General features: G+C 39.6%; 1 protein-coding gene across 4 annotated transcripts in view; it reads left to right on the top strand.

The window, feature by feature from the left end:
• The window catches only part of TTLL11 (tubulin tyrosine ligase like 11), a 130,597-nt gene that overhangs the window by 8,823 nt on the left and 101,050 nt on the right, over positions 1-20,724 (top strand). For 3 of the 4 annotated variants that reach the window (XM_059715713.1, XM_014603712.3, XM_059715714.1), the window contains exons 2-3: positions 8,142-8,238; positions 10,096-10,229. In XM_059715713.1, coding sequence (XP_059571696.1) covers positions 8,142-8,238; positions 10,096-10,229 — 231 coding nt within the window. Of the gene's footprint in view, positions 1-8,141; positions 8,239-10,095; positions 10,230-12,002; positions 20,539-20,724 lie in introns of those variants that run through there. The other variant, XM_059715715.1, reaches the window with a different exon arrangement.

The raw sequence follows: 20,724 nt of genomic DNA, 5'->3' as shown, positions 1-20,724 counted from the left end.
TTTCTCTTAAAAAAACCTGATGATATAATTGTTACTGAAGACTTGGCAGGTCCCATCCTCATTGTTTATACACAGTACACAGAACACAAATCATTGTGCTCTGCTTCAATGGCTTCTGTAGAGCTTATATTTTCTGCTATTTAAATGGCACCTGATGAAAAGCTTATTCTTGCTTTGAGAGCTTTGAGTTGTGCAGGTTGAATTTATGTATACCTTGGCTCAATTTTTTTTACAATTGAGTATGATTTAGAAATCCATATTGTTTGCGCAGATGTAGGTCCAAAAAGGAACGAAGGGAAGACAATTTAAGGTAAAAAGGAACATTCTCTCCAGGTTTAAATGCTTTCTTTTGTGTCTGGATTTCCTGCTTTTTACATGCAAGCATTAGGGTATAGGTCTAGAGGATGTATACTCCCATTTTCCTCACTCCACGATCATTTTTCTTGATTGCGTAATGACTTTGAACCTTCTCCTATTTGGGCTTGCCTTTTATTATGTATTGGGAAGCTAATTTGGCAATCTTAGTACTTCCATGTAGGGCATTTGCAGCTTGCTATTTATCCCAGAACATTTTTCCTGTGAACTTGTACTTCTGCATTCAGTTAATTTGAATGTCTTCAGGGTGCAGACAGTAGCCCTTGACGATAATCTCTCTTCTCTGCTTGTGCATTGCCCAACACCTCTCTCCTGCCTTGAACCATTGGGCACTATCAGAATACATTTAGCGGAATAATCACTTGTTGGGGTGAAAAAGAGAAAGATCCTACAGACTGTCCTACTCTTAGTAATAATGCCTCAGTCGGTAAAGAGAGGATTGTTTGGTTTTTTTCTGCCACCTTTCTCTTCTATTGAGCAGGAACTGCAAATGGAGTTTGAACACCAACAGAACGAGCTATGGGCTGTTCTGGGAGGTGTATTCTTCATCTAGTGCAGTTCCTTGCCAGAATCATCCCTGTGTAAAACATTCCTGCCGTGTGTTTGTCTAACTTGCCCCTCAAGACTTCCAGTGATGGAGAGTCCACAGCCTTCCTAGGTAATCTGTTCCCATGCTTAATAATCCTCACAATTTAAGAAGAGCTTGCTAATATTCAAACTAAGTTTCCCTTGTTGCAGTTTAAGTCTGTTACTGGGCTACTGTGGGCACAGAGAACAATTGATTGGCATCTTTTCTTTTCTTCCTTTTTTTTAATAATGGTCTCTTTTGTATTTGAAGACTGTCATCAAATCTACTCCAGTCCTCTCTTCTCCAGATTAAATAGTTTCCAGTTCTTCCAACCTTTCCTGGTATGTGCTGTTTTCCAGACCTTGGATTCTTTCTGTTGCTTGCTGCTGGATTCATTCCATGTTGGCCAGACTTTTTTTTTTTTAAATATTGCCCAAATTTGGGCAGGGAGAGAAGCAGGATGGCCAGTACAGCTCTCCATATTTCCTCCATTGTAGCACAGAAAATCAGCTTCCCCACTTAAGACATGCACTCCAATTTTGGAGGGCTGATTTTTGGGAGAGAGGTCCATGTGGTAGGTGAGTATATATGGAAACTTAAAAAATTCTTGGCAAAAGGAGTTCAGTGTACATTAATACCATTAATTCTGAGGTTATTTCTTCCTCCAGAATATAACACTTTATAGCTTGCTCTTTAGCTTACTTTCTTGTCCACATTTTTAATTTTTTTTCCCCCTAGCCTCCTCCATCCTTTCATTATGTTGCTATTACAGTATTTGATTGAGGGTGTTTTGTATTAGTTTTAAGTGATTACGACACATTAGTAGCCCAGTCTCTGAAGTAGGTTCTTATTTACTGAAAATTTACCTTTCTGACAGGAAGCAGTATAACATATGCTTTTTTTGGTCCAAGCCTTGGATTCTGAAATCTGGTTGCCATAGTTACAGTGACATTTGAAAATGGTTTTGTTTCAATGGTATTGCTGCACCATTATACAAATGCCTAAACTGCACCAACCCGATGCTCTAAAGATTTGTGTGCACTGGGAATTTGCTTAGGAAACCCATGTACCCTGAGCGCAGGAACTGAACTGTATAGGCCTACATAAGAACTGTTTTTAAACAGTGAAATGAACACTAGAAAAGTAGAGAAAATTCACACAGTGACCTTCAGTTTCACATATTCATAAGAAGAGATTTTTTCATCTGAAATTTTAGAAATTAACTTGGTTTCTGCAGTGCCCTTTCCAGGAAGATTAGGGTCCCCTGTAAGTAAAGTTGCTGGGCTTTTAGCCAGATATCGCTGACCATTGTCAGTTGTTCTTAATTATATCTCCATTATGTTCCACTAAATATTTGTTGTAAACCTAAAGATGAGCTGAAAAGTTTGTTTTGAGGGGGAGAATACAGTTTAGGCTCCCAAATCATAGTAGCCATAGATATTAGAATGTATTCAATTGTTATTCCAAAATAAACAGCCAAATTATTATTACTTGCTTGCATATTCCAAAATTAAAGTAGTCTTTTGCTTGTCACAGTTGGGATTCTTGCCCACTTCCTGATGCAGGGCTTTCTCTTGTACTCTGTCCTCTGTTAGAGGATTTTGTCAGCACTTCTGTAAAGAACACAGAGCCCTGTTTTAAGCAGCTTTCCAGTTGACCTCAATGCTTGAGGCCTGCTCGAAGCACAGAAGTGGGCCAGTTTAACTGGATGCGATATTGCAGTCAGCCAGCTAAGCTAGTGCAGTTTTGCACGTGGATGTCCACTTTCCTGTTGTTTAACATATGTAAAAGTGTCACCATGCAAAATTGCATTGGGTTAGTTGAACTGATGCAATGTCACATCTTTAGGTAAGCTGGGGGAGCTTATGTGGATGGACCTTCATCTGCATGAGCTTCTTGCTGCCTCTGGGTGGAAGCACAAAGGAATGTATGAAAAGAGGACTAGATACTTGTCTGGATGAGGTGGAGATTTTTACTGATAAGAAATTTAAAGCCTGTTAAGGTTGCATCTTCTAGTGAGGAAGTGTGTTGAAGCTTTTTCTCCTGTGGGTTTTCATCAATGCAGTTATGCTCATCTAGACATACTCAGTTCTTCCTTGATTCTCCAGTAACCTTGGGAGGAGAAGCTTCTCTCTCTTTTACTATGAGTTGCCTTTTTGGGGGCTGTCAGCCATCTCAGCACTGGGCTTCTGGGAATAAAGCAAAAAAACTCTAACAATGCTTGGTGAGGCTGGTAACTCGGATTACACACTGCAGGGATCTAACAGATCCCAAGCAACCATAGTCAGAAGAATAATGGCAGAAGAACCAATGTCAGAGCCCGCATTAGTGAGATGTTTCCCAAGGGCACAGGTAACCTAGCACCTCTTTGCTTCTTTAAAATTGCAGGTCTGTTGTGTGTGGCTGTGAATGGTCAAGAAAGAGTGCTACTGGGTTCTGGAAAGGCTGTAGTGGCATGACCAACAGAAATACAGATCTGTGACTAATGCTAGAGTCCTTTGAGCCTGATTTTGTTTTTATTTTGACTGTAAAAGATAAAAATCAGACATTTTCTGAAGTTCTTGTGCTATGTGTCCATAGAGCTCCACTATCTCTCCTCCTTTCTGTCACATAAATCAATAAAAGCAATTTACGAAAGAAACAGAAAATGTGATTAGACTGTGATATTGGGCAAATTTCACCCCTTGCGGAGCTGCATGGAAGTCATTGGAGTTGCATTAAGGATCTGTTTGCCGTCTTGTGCATTCTCATGTTGCATGTAGGAAAGCTGCATTTCCTCCTTTTGCAATTACTTTAGAACTAATTGTATCTGGGGCAGGCTGATTTGTCATGATGTAGGAAAGAGTCAGCTGAATGTCAGTATAGTTGGTGTTTTTGTATCTTCTTCTTTTTTGCTGCTGTCCAAATATAGATATAAGGACTTAAGCCTTTTCTGCAGTGCTAGTCTATGCTTAAAGTTGCAGCTAATTTTCACTATGAGGTTCTCTTTCAGCTCTAACACTAACTTCCCTCAAAACAAATCACCACATGATCAGTCAAATTTCACAACAAAAAGTGGCTTTATCATTCCAGCTCCATTAATAAAATAGTCTCGGGCTTCAACACACTGTGATGGGAATTCCAAAACTCTAATGTATCATGGATCCGTAGACCTTTAAAATGAGCTGTTAAGATTTTTACTAAATGATATATATCAAGAGCAATCAGTATGCATTCAATGGCATATTTTCACTTTGGAGCAAGTAATGGATTAGTATTCAGTTCTGGTGAGTACTGCAAATAGGATGGGATGGTAAAGAGTGATTATGACAGCAGGGAACTAGGCAGATCTTTCACTGTTAATTTCTAGTAATTTTTTTTCCCTCAAAGATGCATACACGTTTTATACTAGAAAGATATTTTTGGGGTGTACATTGGGGATAGTAGAGGACGATTGGCTGAAATGCTTTCAACCTGTCATCAATTTGATTAATTATTACTTTTTAAATGATTTGGGAATAATTTTACCCTTCAGTGGATTCCAAAAGATCATTATGTTGTATGTCATCCACGAATGTGATGTAATGATAAGATAAATATGGACAAATTGATTGTAGGGAAAGAGCTTTTCTTGTAACAATGTGCAATACCAGCATGATCTGTGAGAGACCAACTTATTGTTTTTGCCACGTATGGTAGTTGTCAGCAGGGATCCGGTTCTCTCCTGTTTAAAATGAAATAGCACTATCTATATCTATTAGTGGCGTTTCATTTTAAATCGCAGAAAAATGTGGATTTGGGGTTACTTTTTTAAATCTGAAAATTGGGGATTTTTTTTAATCACGGAAAAGTGTGGATTTGAGATTAAAATGAAATGCCACTGTATATAGATATACCTATAGAGACATATATTGACATAGTAGCAGCATTTCATTTTAATCGCAGAAAATGTGGATTTGGGGTTACTCTTTTAAATCCAAAAATTGGGGATTTTTTTGAAATAGGAGAGAACCAGGATCCCTAATCAGGGGAAGAGACTGTCTGCTAGTTTTATCTGTGTTTGGTTAAAGTTGGTTTTATTTATAGAGGCAAATTCATTACTGACCAGAGAGAACAATACCATGTGTGGAGATGATGCTAAGATTGGTACATCAAGAAGTTGCAAAAGAAAATGGGTAATGGGCACGTTCAACTTTTTTATTATCAGATGCAGCAAATGCAAACAATGTTACTTAACTTCAGTTTTATTCTAAATTCCTGTATCGACCGTAATAGTTACATCCTGGATGTTGTGCAGGGGTGGGGCTAGCAAAACACGTAGCAGAATTAGTGCAGACCAGTGAAGTCCTCTTAATGTCATTAGAGTGGGCTATTTGGTGTAGGCTTTGTCTACACAGTAAACTGACTGCATGATGTCTTTAAACAGGCTGTGCCTCGTTGCGCCAGCTGTTTCCTAAATCAGAAGCAGCGTAGACACATGTGTATGGCATCGCACATGAGCTGCTCTCCTGCGTGTAGAAATATGCCTTTCACCATAGGGAGCAGCCTGGTTGGAACAGCACTGCGTGCTTGAGTGCTGCTGCGGAGCACGGTGCGTTCATGGTGTAGGCATGGCCTTAGTGGATCAGATTATTGAAATGAATCTGATATGCCAAATGAAATAGCAGATATAAATTAAGCCTCTGCCCTTGAGTTTATTCATCTTTCTATAAATCAGCCCATCTAGATGCAAACACTTGATCAGCAGGAAAAAAAGAAGCCACGTACGTCTGAGACAACATATCCAAGCATTGAATATTTTGTTTGTCTAACTATTCAGTAGAGGCAGATAGGCATAGAAATAATTTGAAATTTTATGCTAGGAAACTCTGACTAGAAGCCAAGAACATTTAACTTGTCCTGTATCAGGATGGAACAGACTGATGTGATCTGTGAAACGGAGTTTCAGTTATTGCCTTCCAATCAAGGAGGAGAAATAGGGCAGCTTGACTGTGATTGATAAAGTTTGTCAAAATTGTGAAAACAAATCTGCTCACTCAGTGCCCTCTCTTGTGGTTTTGTTCAGGCAAAGATCTCTTTATTTAGACTTGGGAGGCATATAAGAAATGTCTTGAAGAGTTGAGATTAATTAAGGACAGGCTTGAAGTTGTTTTGAACTGAAAAACCTAGACTGGCTCCTCTGTGCCTGTTGCATGTCCTTGGCACAGGAGCAGAAGAAGAGGCAATAGTGACTTTAGGTCACTTCTGTGGCTCCTAAATTCTGTGAGCTGGTGGTGAGCCCCAGAACAGTGCTTGGTTTCACACGGGGTAGATCTGGGGCTGCTTTCTCTTCCACCAGCCAACTGTAGGTACAGTGCCACAATTGTCTCCTTTCCTCCGTTCCTTGGCATTAGGAGCTGGGAGTGGATAGAGGAGCAGATAAAGTGGCTTCATTGCCCAGCGTACAGGGGCTCCTGAAGGGATTAGTTTAAGCCAGGTTTATATCTGTCTTGCCCTGCTAGGCTGGGCCCAAAGTTTGACCTTTTGCTTATTTATATTCTTATATAAAATTAAGGTGCACACCTTGAAGAAGTTGCACTTCATTCAGAAGCGTAGGGGTGTCCTTCCCACTCTTGGTGAAACCTAGTTGTTGAGTTGCTTAATTACTCCCTGATTTGCCAAGAACAGCGACGTCCCTTTCCCTTGTGAACCGTTGAGTACCTTTCCGTTGTAAAATGGCTGCGGTGTTCCAGCCCGGAGGTGCTTACACTTCATCTGTTGTGAAATGATTTCTGTGCAATGTTTGTAAAGTGCTTTGCATTCCTATGCAGATGAAAGGTGCTATATAAATGCAAATTTCATTCACTTCATTTCAATTTCATTTAATAAATAAATAAATTGCTCAAGTTTTTAGTGGGAAGGGCAATCTGAGACCCATCGCTGAATCTATATTCTTGGATATACCTGTGGAGAAAGGGGTTAAGGCCACTGATTGTCTTTCGGAGCCTAACGGAATTAATTTTCACACATACTAAAAACACATTTTTTTTCATTGCAGACAGAATAATAATGAAATGAGTCAAGAATCCTCTAGCTCTGTTTATGTTGTGCATGTCACCCCCATGAATTAGGAAAAGGAGAAAATATGCAGTCCTAAATTAGCGTTTTAATTAATTTTCAAAGCTATTTACTGAATAAACTGAAATTTTAATTAAAGTTGCAAATAAAGGAACCAGTTCACTTGAAAACTTTATCAAGTTTTTTTCCTTTTGCCTAAAAGCGTTCGGTGCTAATAAGGATTTCTTTCAGAGAGTGAAATTAAACTTAACAGTAAACAATGAGAAACTGTTGCAGAATATAAGAGATTATTAAGGCCTTCATTTGCTGTAAAGTTTCCTTTTAATAGTTAAATTGTTAGAGGAATTGCAAGTAGAGAATACCAAAATGTTACTGGATAGCATCTGAAAACTGATGTAACGGGAAGCAAAATCATAGCACATTTGTTTTTTGCAATGATTTCATCTTATATTCCTGCCATAATACAGCCTACTTTTGTGAATTTGTTACAATACTTATTCAGTCATGGGGAAAAATTAAAATTTTGAATGGGTAAGAAATATTGTGTGGCCCTCTTTGCTCCCCCCCCAACAACAGCGGCCCTAAGGCAGGTCTTTAAAAAAATACTGCATGCATTTTGTCTAAACAATATATTTACTTCACTTACTATATATATGAGAGAGTGAAATGTTGAGGATCATCGTTCCCTTTTTGATAGGAGGAATTGGATGGAATGGAGGAGCCTTACCCTGTTTTGATCCCCTGCTTAACTTTTTGAATGACCTAGCTTTTGATAATGAGCACCAGCATTGCAGAGTAGATAATGATGGAGGAATTACTTTCTCGCAAGAAAAGGGCTTCTTAAGTATGCCTAATGCTGTAGGGATAATTACGCTTCTCCCTAAGTGAGAGAGATTTAGTAAACTTATGATTGGTCAATTTGCAAGATTCTCTTCTTAACTTCAGTTAAATTTTTTCTGTTTTTTTTTTTTTTTTTTTTAAGAGACCATTAACTTCTGGAAGCGATGAACAACAATGGATTTCTTGTTTCTTCTTTATACTCCAAGCTAAAACTCTGTCTGTTTGCTTTTAACAAAGCTATGAATTATCATGAATTATATGTGGCACGTGATTTGTATAGCTAATCTCTCTTTTTAACACTCCTGTTGCATCTTTTTTCCAGTGTCCATTTGGTCGGCGCTTACCTTGTGATATCTATTGGCATGGAGTATCGTTTCATGATAATGATATATTCTCAGGTCAAGTCAACAAGTTTCCAGGTAATTGTCCTTGCGTTATTAGTTAAACAGTTGCTTTTAAAAGATGATCATTTAACTGTTATGTGTACCACAAATGACATGGGCAGCCTCCGTGTGTGGCATGCAGCAGATTGGGCAGGGAGCTGAAAGAAGAGTAGTGGATCGGGCAGAGGAAGGGGATCGGAGTGGCATTCAGGGAGGGTCCGGAGCTAAGAGTCTTCATTAATCAGAAAGTAGATTGAATTTTATTAGTAGATGTTTAGAATTGTGAATCCAAAATGATGACAAAGCCAGAAGGGAAATGCAGATCACCTGTATTACATGAGAACCAGATCCAGGGCTTTTTATATCTGGACTCCAGTGTCCAACTAACTGATGTCCAGATCTAAAAAAAAAAAAGCATCAGATCAAATCCTAGTCCCAAAGAAGGGAATGGCACGACTCATTGCTGTCACCAGGACTAGGATTTGCCCCATTGTACTATATTCTTGATGTTTGGCAAGCCATATATTGGAAAAGGTTCTTAAATTGTGGATCATACCTTATAAATCAATAATAACTAAATCTCTTCCTAATATGTGGTATGAATGCCAGAATGGATCAAGGTTTTAAGCGGACACTAAGGCTGCTTGAAGAGTGGAGTAGTAGATGTATGCATACATTAATTAAAAAAACTCGAACATTAGATTATGATGAAAATGAAATGGAGAAACAGTTCTTGTGCATTCTGTAACATCAATACAAATGTTGCCTCTGCGGGTTCTTTGGCTTTTGTTTTGCTTTTTTATGGTGGAAACAATCAATTTTATATTGAACTCTGGTCTGTTTCTGGGAAGAGCTCAGAGCACAGTTCTTTAGATGGATTTTTTAATATTGAAGAGTTCATGTCAGCTCTCATTTTATTATGACTATTCTACTTTTTTAAGCCCCCTTATTTCTCATTTAATCCCAGTCTAGATCCCACTAAATAAGAGCTAAGAGCTTAGGGTATTGACTTATCTAAGCCCTTCACTTCAGATTTATTGCAGCGGTTAGTATGCTGAATGAGAAACTCCAGATATAGAACTTTATGCTCCACTGACACTGACTTTTTTTCCTGCTTGTGGACAATGCACCTACAGCTTGTAAAGTGCTGTAGTTTTCTGGTTGTTTAAATCTCTTGTCATGTGCAGTATCTACCTGAGCTATATCCTGTGTTCATGTGGTAAGCAAGAAGAAATGAACCGATCAGCGAGGTTAGAGAGATACGGAAGTCCTTCCATAATGCATTGTAACTCCCAGGAATGTTAACAGGACCCAGTCCTGTGATCTTTTCAGCACTTTGTGCAATTTTTCTTGCCACTTGCAACTTCCAGTTATTTTCTTCCATGGGAGTCTAAGGCAATTGGAAGGATGGAGGCGATTGAACAAAATAGACTTCAAAGCTGCTTATATAAAAGGAAACGTTTTTATCTCTAACATAATTGTTGCAATGATGGTAAATAATTAGAGATAATTCCAGTGTCTGGATCAAGTGTTGTCTCCTGTTTCTGGCATGTCAGCAAAATAAGGTAAAAATTCCTGGCTGAAGCAGTATGTTAATCATTGTTTGGACAAGAATATTCCTTTCTTTATTTCCTGTGGCAGTTTGGACAGCTAGCTTACAGCTTTCCCAAACATACAGTGCTGAGTGCAATGCAAATAAATCCCCAAGGAAAACTTGCCCAAGGAAAATCTTCCATTACCACGACTAACTAAAAATGTGCCGCTTATTTTGAAAACAACGCCCATGCTTAAATGTATGGTAAGTAACAACATACCAGCTTGCTTTACTGTGCAGAGCAAGGCCTAAGTGAATAGTTTTCAGTGCTTCTAAGCACCATATTTTATTTTCCCCAGGTATGACAGAAATGGTGCGTAAAATTACCCTGAGCCGGGCAGTGCGAACAATGCAGGATCTGTTTCCTGAAGAGTACAACTTCTATCCCCGCTCCTGGATTCTGCCAGAAGAGTTTCCTCTCTTTGTTGCTGAGGTATATCACTTTTCATCGTGCTCTCTGAACAATGTTGCCGGTAGGCTATTGTGGCCTTGTCATTCCTTATTACCTTTTGCTTTCATTTATCTGTTAGATTATTTAAAAAAAATGGTGATGTTGATTCTGGGGAATATATCTTTTTCCATTTGCCTCAGATCAGGTAGGCTTGGTGAGCTGCCTTTGCTATGCTGTAGAAACAATAGCAAAAACACTACATCTCCCCCTTGACAACAAACGTCGTGTTTGAAATTAAAGCCAGCAGAAATGCAAGCCCCTTTTTTCCTATGTATTTTACTGGGCTAAGAATGAAAGAGTATCGGGAGGTCTGTGGAATGTGACATCTCACCAACTTCATTATCACTGAAGTCTTTTTAGTTCATCCAGGCTGTTGTATATGAACCCTTCAAAGCTGAGTTTCTTAACCTGTATATTTTATATTATATATTCATGTCTTCCTGCATGTGGAATGAGTGTCTGAGTGACCTGCCAGACTGTATGTTTCTTTTTTAAATATTCCAAATGTAATAAAACTTTTCATAAAACTCCAAACTAATTAAACTAGAAGTTGTATAGCAGTTTCTGGTTCTGTTATAAAATACTGTATATGTTTATTTTAACTCTGTCTGGGTTACCCACTGCATCCTTGCATTCTGCAGTATCCTCCACTTGGAAAAGTGAGCGGAAAAAGGTACGGATTTTATTAGCTGTCTACAGTGTGTATGTCACTTTACTGCCAATGAGGTTATTGTATTAGAGAGAAACCAGAGGTCACCACCTAATACGTACTCCTCAGACATTTGGGATGATTTGACTGAAACTGTATTAATGACCATGAAACTAAATGAATTTTGTACAGTGTCTTTAGCTTTGTTACTTCAGATACAAGGTAGCTTGGTTAAAAAAAAAAAGGGTATAAACTGCAGTCAAATTGGGGATTCTAAGAGCTGAGCAAAGAGAGCTTTGGGCTAAACTTCCGAGTGCTGCACTGTGCTTCCAACTAGGATTCCTGTGGGAATTCTGCTGATTTTTAATTATAATGCAGTAATTTTTTTTAGGGGGAGCAGCACTGCAAATGTCTCCTAGCACAGTTCAGTTTATAAGAGCAATGTCCATGCTGTCAGCAGGTGGCACTGTACAAAAACAAATAACACAATAAGCTCTCATTGCAGTGGAGAGGGTTTTTGGTTTCCATTCCAAGAACAGCAGATGTCCAATAACACATTCCTTGGAGTTTCCTTTGCATATGTTCTTCCATCTGTATTTGAGAAAAGTATAGTTCTTGTTATCAAACATTATATTTTTATGCCGTAAGAGTTTATGTTCTACTTAAAAACACAAGAGCACAGAATTGAATAAAACTCTGCCACTGTGTAGGTCTTTGGGATGAGATTGGGGGTCCTAGTCCCTCAGAAGTTCCAAGAGGAGTTCTCTAAGCTTTGCTTATTTAACTGTTGTATTTAAAAAAATAAAAAAGCCTGCTGGAGATTGAAGTCTTCTTCCTATCTATTAGTAGGTATAGCACAATATATTCAGTGTCTGCATTGTAGGCAGACCTTTGGAGACTGGTGTGGGGAAGGTTGTATAGTTGCACCTGTAATTTATAGCCTGTGTAAACTCACCCGAGATGGCTTATGCTAACTCATGCTAACACCAGTGAAGATGTGGTGGCATGGAATTCACCCAGCATTTCAGTCAGATTTGTACAAGCTATCCTTCAATGACTTCACTGATATCAGTGGCTTGGGAGTGTCTTGTCTATACTTGTTCACTCTGCAACTAGGAGTTGTAATTATAACATGTCCTAGGAGTGAGAGGTGAACTCATCGCCATTCATATTGAGTTTAGTAGTGAGGGAACTTGTCTCAAAGAGCTAGACTGAGACTGGGTGAGATGCTGCTTATCTCTATTTTAATAGATAACCTAAAAGTGAAATCTGTGAACTGTTTGGTGACGTTGCTCCTCCTTGCTGAGTTACTATGCGCTGCCAAAATAAAATTACCTCTAGTATGTCTTAATACTTATCGAGTTCTACAAACAGGAGGCTAATGCTTATCTATCTATCTATCTCTCACTTTCTCTGAACCAGCCAGGGGCTACCAACTTTTTTCCATTCTGTCTTCCCTCAACTCAATTCCTACTTAGCGTGGATATTCATTTTCCAACCCCCAGTTTTAAAAACAATCAATGAGAGAGCTGCCATCTTGCTAACTTGATGTACATGGGTCTCTGGCTAGGAAATACAAGCTACATTGTGATTGTATGAGCATCATTTATATGAACCCAAACTGGTGGCAGGTATTTCTGACAATGGTTTTAAAATTTACTTTATTCTATCGATATATATTTAGCTTTCTCAAAATAATATAGCTGCCCAATACAATTTGTAATTTCTCAGATGGCAGCCACCTCAAGGAAGAAGTGCCATTCTGTTTGTTCCCATATAGCTAGGTCTATAGACTTTTGTCTTGAAGCTACATAGAGGTTTAGAACTTCATTTTCATATTTATTTCAAATGGTGCTATCTTTCACAGACTTTGTACCTTGAAAAGGCTTGTTTAGGTATTTTAAATGGGTAATGCTACTTTCATTCACAGAACTCCTTTGTAAGGTTTTCACAGTTTATAAGTCTCTCAGAAGTTTTTTGCCATAAATCTTTCATATGTGATTGCTGCTGTACCTCAAAACGTGGACTGCCAGTATCTCAAAGTATCAGAAAAGGAGGAACAGATAAAGAAATCTTTTGGGGATTATGCAAAAAACTATTGCTAAGTACTAAGAAATAATCTGTTCAAACCACAGAGCCAATGGTAAATTCTCTTTTTAATAGGAATGTCTTATTCAAAAGTTTGTAGGCTGGGATTCAAACCAGGACCTTGATTACTTTCCTGCTGTCTTGTACTGCCTCTGAGCATGATGAATAGGCAGAATTTGATTAATTTTAATAAGAACCTAATTTAAACATTCCAATTTTTCAGGCAGAGCTTAATTTTGGTGGTTTAATCTGTTCTTTTGCTGTTAGAGACCTCATATATGTGTTGGCATGAATGTTATAGTCTTTGTACATTCAAATCTGCCACATCTTTTTAAGTTTTCTTTCCAAATCATCCAGTAAAGATAACCTATGTTTTTCTGTCAAAACCTGTATAAATGTGGCTTCTCAACTTATACTCAAGATAACGGTGTCCACAAATCTGTCTATGCAGCTTTTTCCTGGAGAATCTAGATGTCCAACTATGAGTGAAAGAGAATATCAAATATTGTAGCCCTTTTTGTGGTCTCTCTCTCTCTCTCAAAATATTGGATACCCTTTCAGATTCTGAGACACTTTCATTTTAGGGACTGGTACAGACATACAGTGGTTACTTTTCAAAGGTAACCTAATTTCATTTCTGTAGTGCACCTGTGTCCTCCCTTAAATCATTTTTATTCTGCATCAATTTTGTAGGAACCTGCACTCTGAAGGGGCTTGAGGTATGTAAAGATACCACTAAGACTCTGAGTCAAGGTACTTTACTGCATTAGTCAAATAGAAGATGTTAAGATCAGTCTGGACAAAGCTGCTGCCACACTCTTTTTTTCCCAAATAACCTGGAATACAATTTACAATGTGGTTGGAATATAATATCCAGCTTCATACTTTGGTTTCTGTGGATTTTGGAGTAACACATTACAAAGTTTTGTCATGTTCTCACCTATTCTGGTTTGCTTTGGAAGCAGTGTCATGAGAGCGACATTTTATTTGCACTTTTGCTCAAGAGAACATGGCTGGTATTTAAACCAGAGCGAATCAGTTCTTGAATGAGCATTATTACAGAATGAAAGCTGTCTGCCCCACCCCCGGATACACACACTCTCCTTTCTAAACGACTGATTGCTGTGTCAGTATAGTGCTTCAGGCTCTGGTTAGTCTTAAGTACCCTACTCTTCCCACTGTCTTGACCCTTAGGCTAATATGTTTTTTAACACCATTTACTCCATCCACACTAGGTAGAAAGCTGTGCTAAAATTGTATTACATTGTTTTTCAGACATAATGCATAAACCTTCTAATGGTGTGGGGGCTGACCAAAAATGCCCATGTACTTTATGCTGTATGTTTATGCTAGTTTTGGAGAAGCCCTTCAGGCATTTCCTTCAAGACCACAAATCTGCTTTCTTGAGGCCGATCCGTCCGGTGAAAGACCAGGCAGATTGTTCCCAGATTAGATCCCTGATTTCAAGATTTATTTTTTCCTTGGTTGGCACATATTAGTACCGAGGGACTGGAAGGCCAAATAAGAGAGTGCAGGGCGGAAAGTAAGGCTTTGAAGCATGCCTGGAAATGTGGTAAAATACTTTACTGGATTTGAAAGGCAAACGGTTGAGAGCATGTATAAACCCCAACATCTGTCCGCTTCAGTAGGCTTGGCGGCATGTCCACGTTGGTAGAAAAATGAGGTCCTTTCCAGGGCAAGTGAATGGATTATGGAAGGAGTTAATGGGATTGTTGATCTTTAATAACGCAGCAAACCAAATTACCGTATTTGGCTGCGGATTAGTACTTATAGCAAAAGTGCTAAATTGAGTCCTTGGACCTGGTTTTCCATAGAGGAACTAGTCTGACTATGTGGGTAGGATTCTTTTCTCATTCTAAAGTCTGTCCCGATATTTTTTTTCAGTCATCACATTTTCATATTATTCAAAAAGTCTTTTTTAAAGAAGGGAGAGGTGGTTTATGTGGTTGACTGTGTTGCATCTCGTCTCAGACAAAATGGGTTGAAATGTGATTCATCTGCCTGTCTAGGAGGACTGTTCATGTCTTCACTGGCTAGGGAAATAACTGATTGCGTTTGATTTTTGGAGCGTGTCAGAGAGAAGCTCTTTGCTGAGCTCTGAAACTAGCAGGTTTGGAGCACCTGGCTTAATGGTGCTACAATTCCCTGGTCTGTCTGCAGTAAGCAGGTGCTTTGTTCTGGACTTGAACAGCAGTTGAAGTGATTGTTAAAATACAGTATTGCAAAGCAGGTTGCCATTGCAGTTGTCCCCAGAAAGTACTATTCTCCTTCAGCAGAGAGCTGCTGCAGCTGAACAGAAAGAGCCCAAGGCAGGAGCAGCAGAAATGGGGAATGGGAGGCATATTGTCCCTGTGCTTCTAATGCAGCAAAGCCCTTTGTTCACTGCCCTAGTAAGCCATGATTTGCACTGTGTGTGTGTCTAGGAACATAGCAGGGCATGAATGTGAAGGCTTATCAAATATCCCTTTCCTAACATTAACTTTGTCCAGGGTGAATTAGAAGGTTGGTGTCTCCTACAGAAACCTTTTTTGTCGTTTGGGGGGTAAAACCATCAGTGGCCAAATCTTGCTTTCCTTACTCATGCAACAAGTCCCATTTAATCTTATTTTTCCATACCCTTTAGTATAGGGTCAAGTCACTATCTGATGCTGTCTTGTGCCTCAAAGTGACCTGCCATTCCATTAATATTATCAGTTGTCCATGTGCAAATCCTAACTCTAAATAATTACATTTTAATTCACACTACAGCAAATGGGAAGGTTGAATGGTGGGACTCCCAGTAGAGGAAAACCCTCGTTACACTCTGGAAATCTCACAGGTGGGATAACAGCATGGACCAGCATAGATGGATTTTCTGATGTAGCCGTTAGAAGGCCATAGTCAGCCCTGAGAATCCCAGCGGTCTTCGTGGAAGTCTGCGTTCCTCGCGGTCTAGTTTTTTCCCACCTGGCAGTATCAGGACTCATTGTGGCAATCCATTGATTTGACTGGTGCCTCAGAATACAAACTATCAAGGAAAAACAATTTCCCACGCTACTTTTGTGAACTTGTATAAAGCAATAGCAGCAGCCACTCCCTGCTTATTGCTAGATGATTTTAGGGAGTGTAGCCCTGGCAATTTACTTCTTTCTCTTCCATTTTCAGATGTGTGAGTTCAGAGTGTGTCCCAATTGTCAGTGGGATTTCAGTAACGTGCTGGGCGGTGCATTGGTTTTTGGCCAGAGAAAAGTGGTTTCAGACTCCTGTGCATGGAGAATACTGTGGCCAGCTGCAGGACCTCCTGGACTTTCCTGGCTGGCCCTCCATGTTTAGGCTCCTGTGGCTGAATTTCTCAGCTTCGTCTCTCAGCAGTCATTCTCTTTTCATGGGAACTGGCATTGTAGACTTCTTTTCTGAATAGTGCAGCATGTGCCCGAGTGTGTTTGTTATTTTTCCCTCCCAAGTAAAATTATGTGCGACTGTAATGTTCATGAAGTTTGCTGGATTTATAGTCTTGGAGACCCTAGTACTGTAGCCATAGTACTAATACAGCACCGAGAAGAACAAAACTTTGTACAGTTGTACTTTGAGCTGGATGTAAAGGGTGACATGATGGCCCATTCTTTGTCGCCTGTTCAGTTCTTGGTTTCACTGCTAAGACTACCAGCAAGGTTGCCAGTGGATGCCAAACTTATTTTTTGCCATTCCTGACATGTATGTTAACAGCTGGCCTGCTAAGGACACTTTCCAGTCACCAACAAGCTTCACATGGCAACAGCTTTTGAGCAGTAGTGGGCGCGTCTGCACAAGACGCTAAAAGCCCAGCAGACTAATTCTGCTGCACATGAGTGCATCACGGTGAAAGCTGTGCTAACGCGCAGTAGAATTAGGCTACTGTGCATTGGCATCACGTAAAAAACATGCGTTGGCGCTACTGCGCAGGAGTGCCAATTACAGCTCATGAATGCACGTGTAGACATGCCCAGTGATGCTGCTTTTGAATGGACTGCACGTGTTCAAGACTCCCAAGGCATCTAGTCCCCCAAGATGGCTCGACTTATCTTTGGCAAACTTAATACCTTTGAGGCATGTCAACTTTGGTAACTTAAAAATATGCCTATGTTCTTTCCTTCCCTTGCAATGTGTTTGTAAAGCATGTCATATTTTATGATTCACTTTTATTTTGGATTGCTCTGAATCTTTCCTGATCCTTTGCTCAGAATATTCTCTGTCCTTATTGAGGCTTCTTACTAAAAACTCAAACTATAGAGACTTATTACTTGTGTACAAACAAGTAAAACTTAGGTAGTAGCAGTTATTCATGTAACATGAGGGATCCATATATCCAGCAGATACTGTCAGGTGCTCACAATGACCCAGTTACTACTTTTTTTTTTCTTTTCTCTTTGTTGGTCCTACCGCTCAGAAATAAAGTTGAAGCTTGTAAGACTTTACTTTGTTTCTTGGGTATGTCATAATGTAAGCAATTTAGTTGGGGTGATTGTTCTCTTCTCTGATGTAAAAAATAATTTATATTGTCTTTGAAAGTGTTGATAGAAGATATGCAGCCTACAAACATGCAGATTTGTGCCCAGAGATTAGTTATCAGTGTCCTGTTAAATTCTGATTCACTGTGTCCAATTGGGAATGATGTTAGCCTCCCAACACTTCTTGCTAAATGAATATATCAATTAACAAGTGGTGTTCAAAGGCTAAGTAACCCTATTACAATAATTATATTTGGTCCTGCCAAGTATTAATGCAGTTCTTTCCAAGTGGAATGATCTAATTTTCTTACAGATAAGATAGCTGGTTCTTTAGGGAATTAAAACTGGCCAGATCTATCTATCTATCTATCTCTTCTCATGTCAATATGCAAAAATCACTAATGGGCCTGGTAGAAACTCCAGATTCAAATACCTTCAAATTTTGAGGGCTAGCTGGATCCTGTTCAGAATTTTGCGATTCCCATTTGTTTCTCACTCCTGATGTTTTATGCTTGTATGTGAATAGACATGTCTGCAATTCTCACTTGTTCCGTTTATGGTTTTGAGTTTGAGGCCAGGTTTGGAAACCGGTAAGGCTCCGAGTGCTTACAGACATTGATAGGCCACAGGTGGAGATTTGGGTGGAACTGCTTCCTGTATTTACTGAGAGGGTCTAGGACCTAGCACTTAAGCCATTGTGCCAAGAAAATGGCCACGTCACGGGGTACTGGGGAAACAAGGACCACGAGTAATAAAGGCTCACACTGCAAAAATGCGTTGCAGCATAGACAAAAGGGCATCTGCTCCACCATAAGGAGTACGCAAAGCGGCCACCTGGTTCTGAAGCAACGCTCTTGGTACATGTTAGGCAGAGGACTTGCTTTCATCAGCAGCAGCCTCCTCTCTGGGAAGGCATGGCAAGCTGCAGTGTCAAAATGGATTGGTGTTTGAAGCATCAGCTTTTTAAGGGAGACCTTATTTTCTTGTTATACTTTTCTCCCCTAACCTTGCTACCTCGGTGACTTGCTGCTTCATGCTGGCTTATTGAGAGATGCCATGTGACAGGATAGAAAATTTCTTATCTAATAATTTCCTTTCTAGTAAGGGCATCTCCCTTTTAACCATCAGGATAATCAATTCAATTGTCAAGATGCATTTTTTGCAATGAAAAATTGTGGAATATACACAGTCCTTTCCTGGAGGCAATCCATTATCACCCATTAACAGTGAAAAGCACTTGACATAATTCTTAAGAAATCCACACCATGCAGATGCAAATTAGAAGCATTTATCTTGAGATACAAAGTTATCCGTGGAAGAATTAGCATTTATTCTGTGTAGCTATTTCTCTAAGCATTTTTCCCATTTAAATCTGGATTTGTTGCTTGTTGTTTGTTTCGAATCCCCACCATTGTTTGCAATCATCCACTAGGGGGCAACGCGCATCGTACCGAGCCAGTGCAATAAGGAGACATCGGGGAAGTAAATTGAAAATCTAAGAGCTGTGCTAACTGGGGAAAGATACAAGGCTAGGCATGTAATGCATTTGAGATTCAACCAAAGGTTTTGATACAGTATTAAATACCATCAAACTCCGGACTTACTTTCCTCACCTTGCTTATTTCACACTATGTATGCTCAGAGAAAACATATGAATTGTAATCTGCTAGCAACAGATTTCCTTAATGCGGAGCAAAACCACTGCCAGCAGTTGCTGAAATGAGTGGAAAGAATTTTTCTTTGTTCATGTTGATCAGAAGACTAGTAGTGAAATGCCAGGCTGTAATGTACCTTTGGTGTAATTTCCAGGAAGTAATCAGCTCCAAATGGAAGAACAGAGGCAACTGGTCACTGGAGATGCACATGGTATAGTCTGTTCAAAGAAAGAAAATGTAGGTTTTGGTGATGTATTTGATTGTTAGTGTCTCCTAGCTTATGCAGTATTGTCTCTCTGGTAACAAATCACTCATTGGTGGAAAATGTACCCTTCTCATTTCCTGCCGTGATTGGTCCCAGCAGATACATGCCTCCTATAAAGTTGTAAATGGGTATCTCAGGAAGGAGTGATAGTGGGAAGGCTTAAGTCACTGTGTGCATAACACTCCCTATGCCTGGAGAAGGGTGTCTGTGCCCGAAAGCTTGCAAAGAACAATTTTTCCAACTACTTAGTTGGTCTAATAAAAGAAATCACATTTACCCGAACAACCTTGTAACCCCATGAATGTGCTCTAAAGTCCATGCCACATAACTGATGGTACTGAGTCTTGATAGTCTGCAGAGGAAGTGAAGTTGTGGCAGCAGAAAATGCTTGCAGACTTGACATGTGCTTGGCAGGTGATGAAGAAGATGGAGGTTTCCTATAATCATGAAGAAAAGATAGAGATAGGGGGACACGCCTCTTGATGCAGAAGCCTGTGTTCCACTCTGCATGATGCTGAAGCATTGCACGAAGAGAGATCACTATCTGTCTTCAGTGAGTAGAGGGTCCTTCCTGTGCCAGCCCTCCTTGCAAATTAGGAGTTTGCCTGACAGTCTGAAGTGCCCATCTTTCTTAGCCTCAACATTATGCTGAGGGTACGCTTTCAGATTCCCAGCTTTTAAAGCTGTGTCTTTTTCAAATGTTGAAGCGCTGAGCTCCATTTCAGGAAAATAAGTTATGACACCAGTCTCACTGCTGCTGTACCCAGGCTATGCGGTATTAAAAGCCCAAATGAGTATCAGAATTATTGTCTGATGGGAAGAATGGGGCAGATGCATCTCGTATTGTTTAAAGATTTCTGCCAACTTAGGCAGTCGCTTTTGCATCTGTTGTGCTTATTTCATGTTTTGAAGATTTTTTTTCTTTGTTACCATTATAGCAATTCACTAGATTCACGGCTCTGTGTTGTGCCCCAGCTAGCTTTGGAAACACAGCTTAAGAAAAGGCCATTTATGTTAATGTTTTTCAAGTCTGGAAATGAACCGACTTCCTTCTGCAGTGCTTACAAGCAAAACAACTGGAGTTACTTTCATTAGGGCTGGAAACGTGCTTTCATCCTTTAATACCACATTGCTGTTGCTAGGGAAGGTAAGCACTTGGCAAGAAAGTCTAGTGCATGTCTTCTGATTAAAACATTGGTTTGCACAAGTCTTTTTGAATAAAGGCACAACACAGACTTGTGTTTTACACGTTAACTTTATGGACTGGATCTAGGTAAGTGTTGGGAAGAGACTTTTTTCATGCCATTGTGGAATGATCTGACAATCAGACTGG

Source organism: Alligator mississippiensis, chromosome 12 (genome assembly GCF_030867095.1).
Source record: "Alligator mississippiensis isolate rAllMis1 chromosome 12, rAllMis1, whole genome shotgun sequence".
NCBI classification, from domain to species: Eukaryota; Metazoa; Chordata; order Crocodylia; family Alligatoridae; genus Alligator; species Alligator mississippiensis.
Note: the sequence above shows the minus strand (reverse complement) of the source record. Positions and strands in the feature narration are given on the sequence as shown.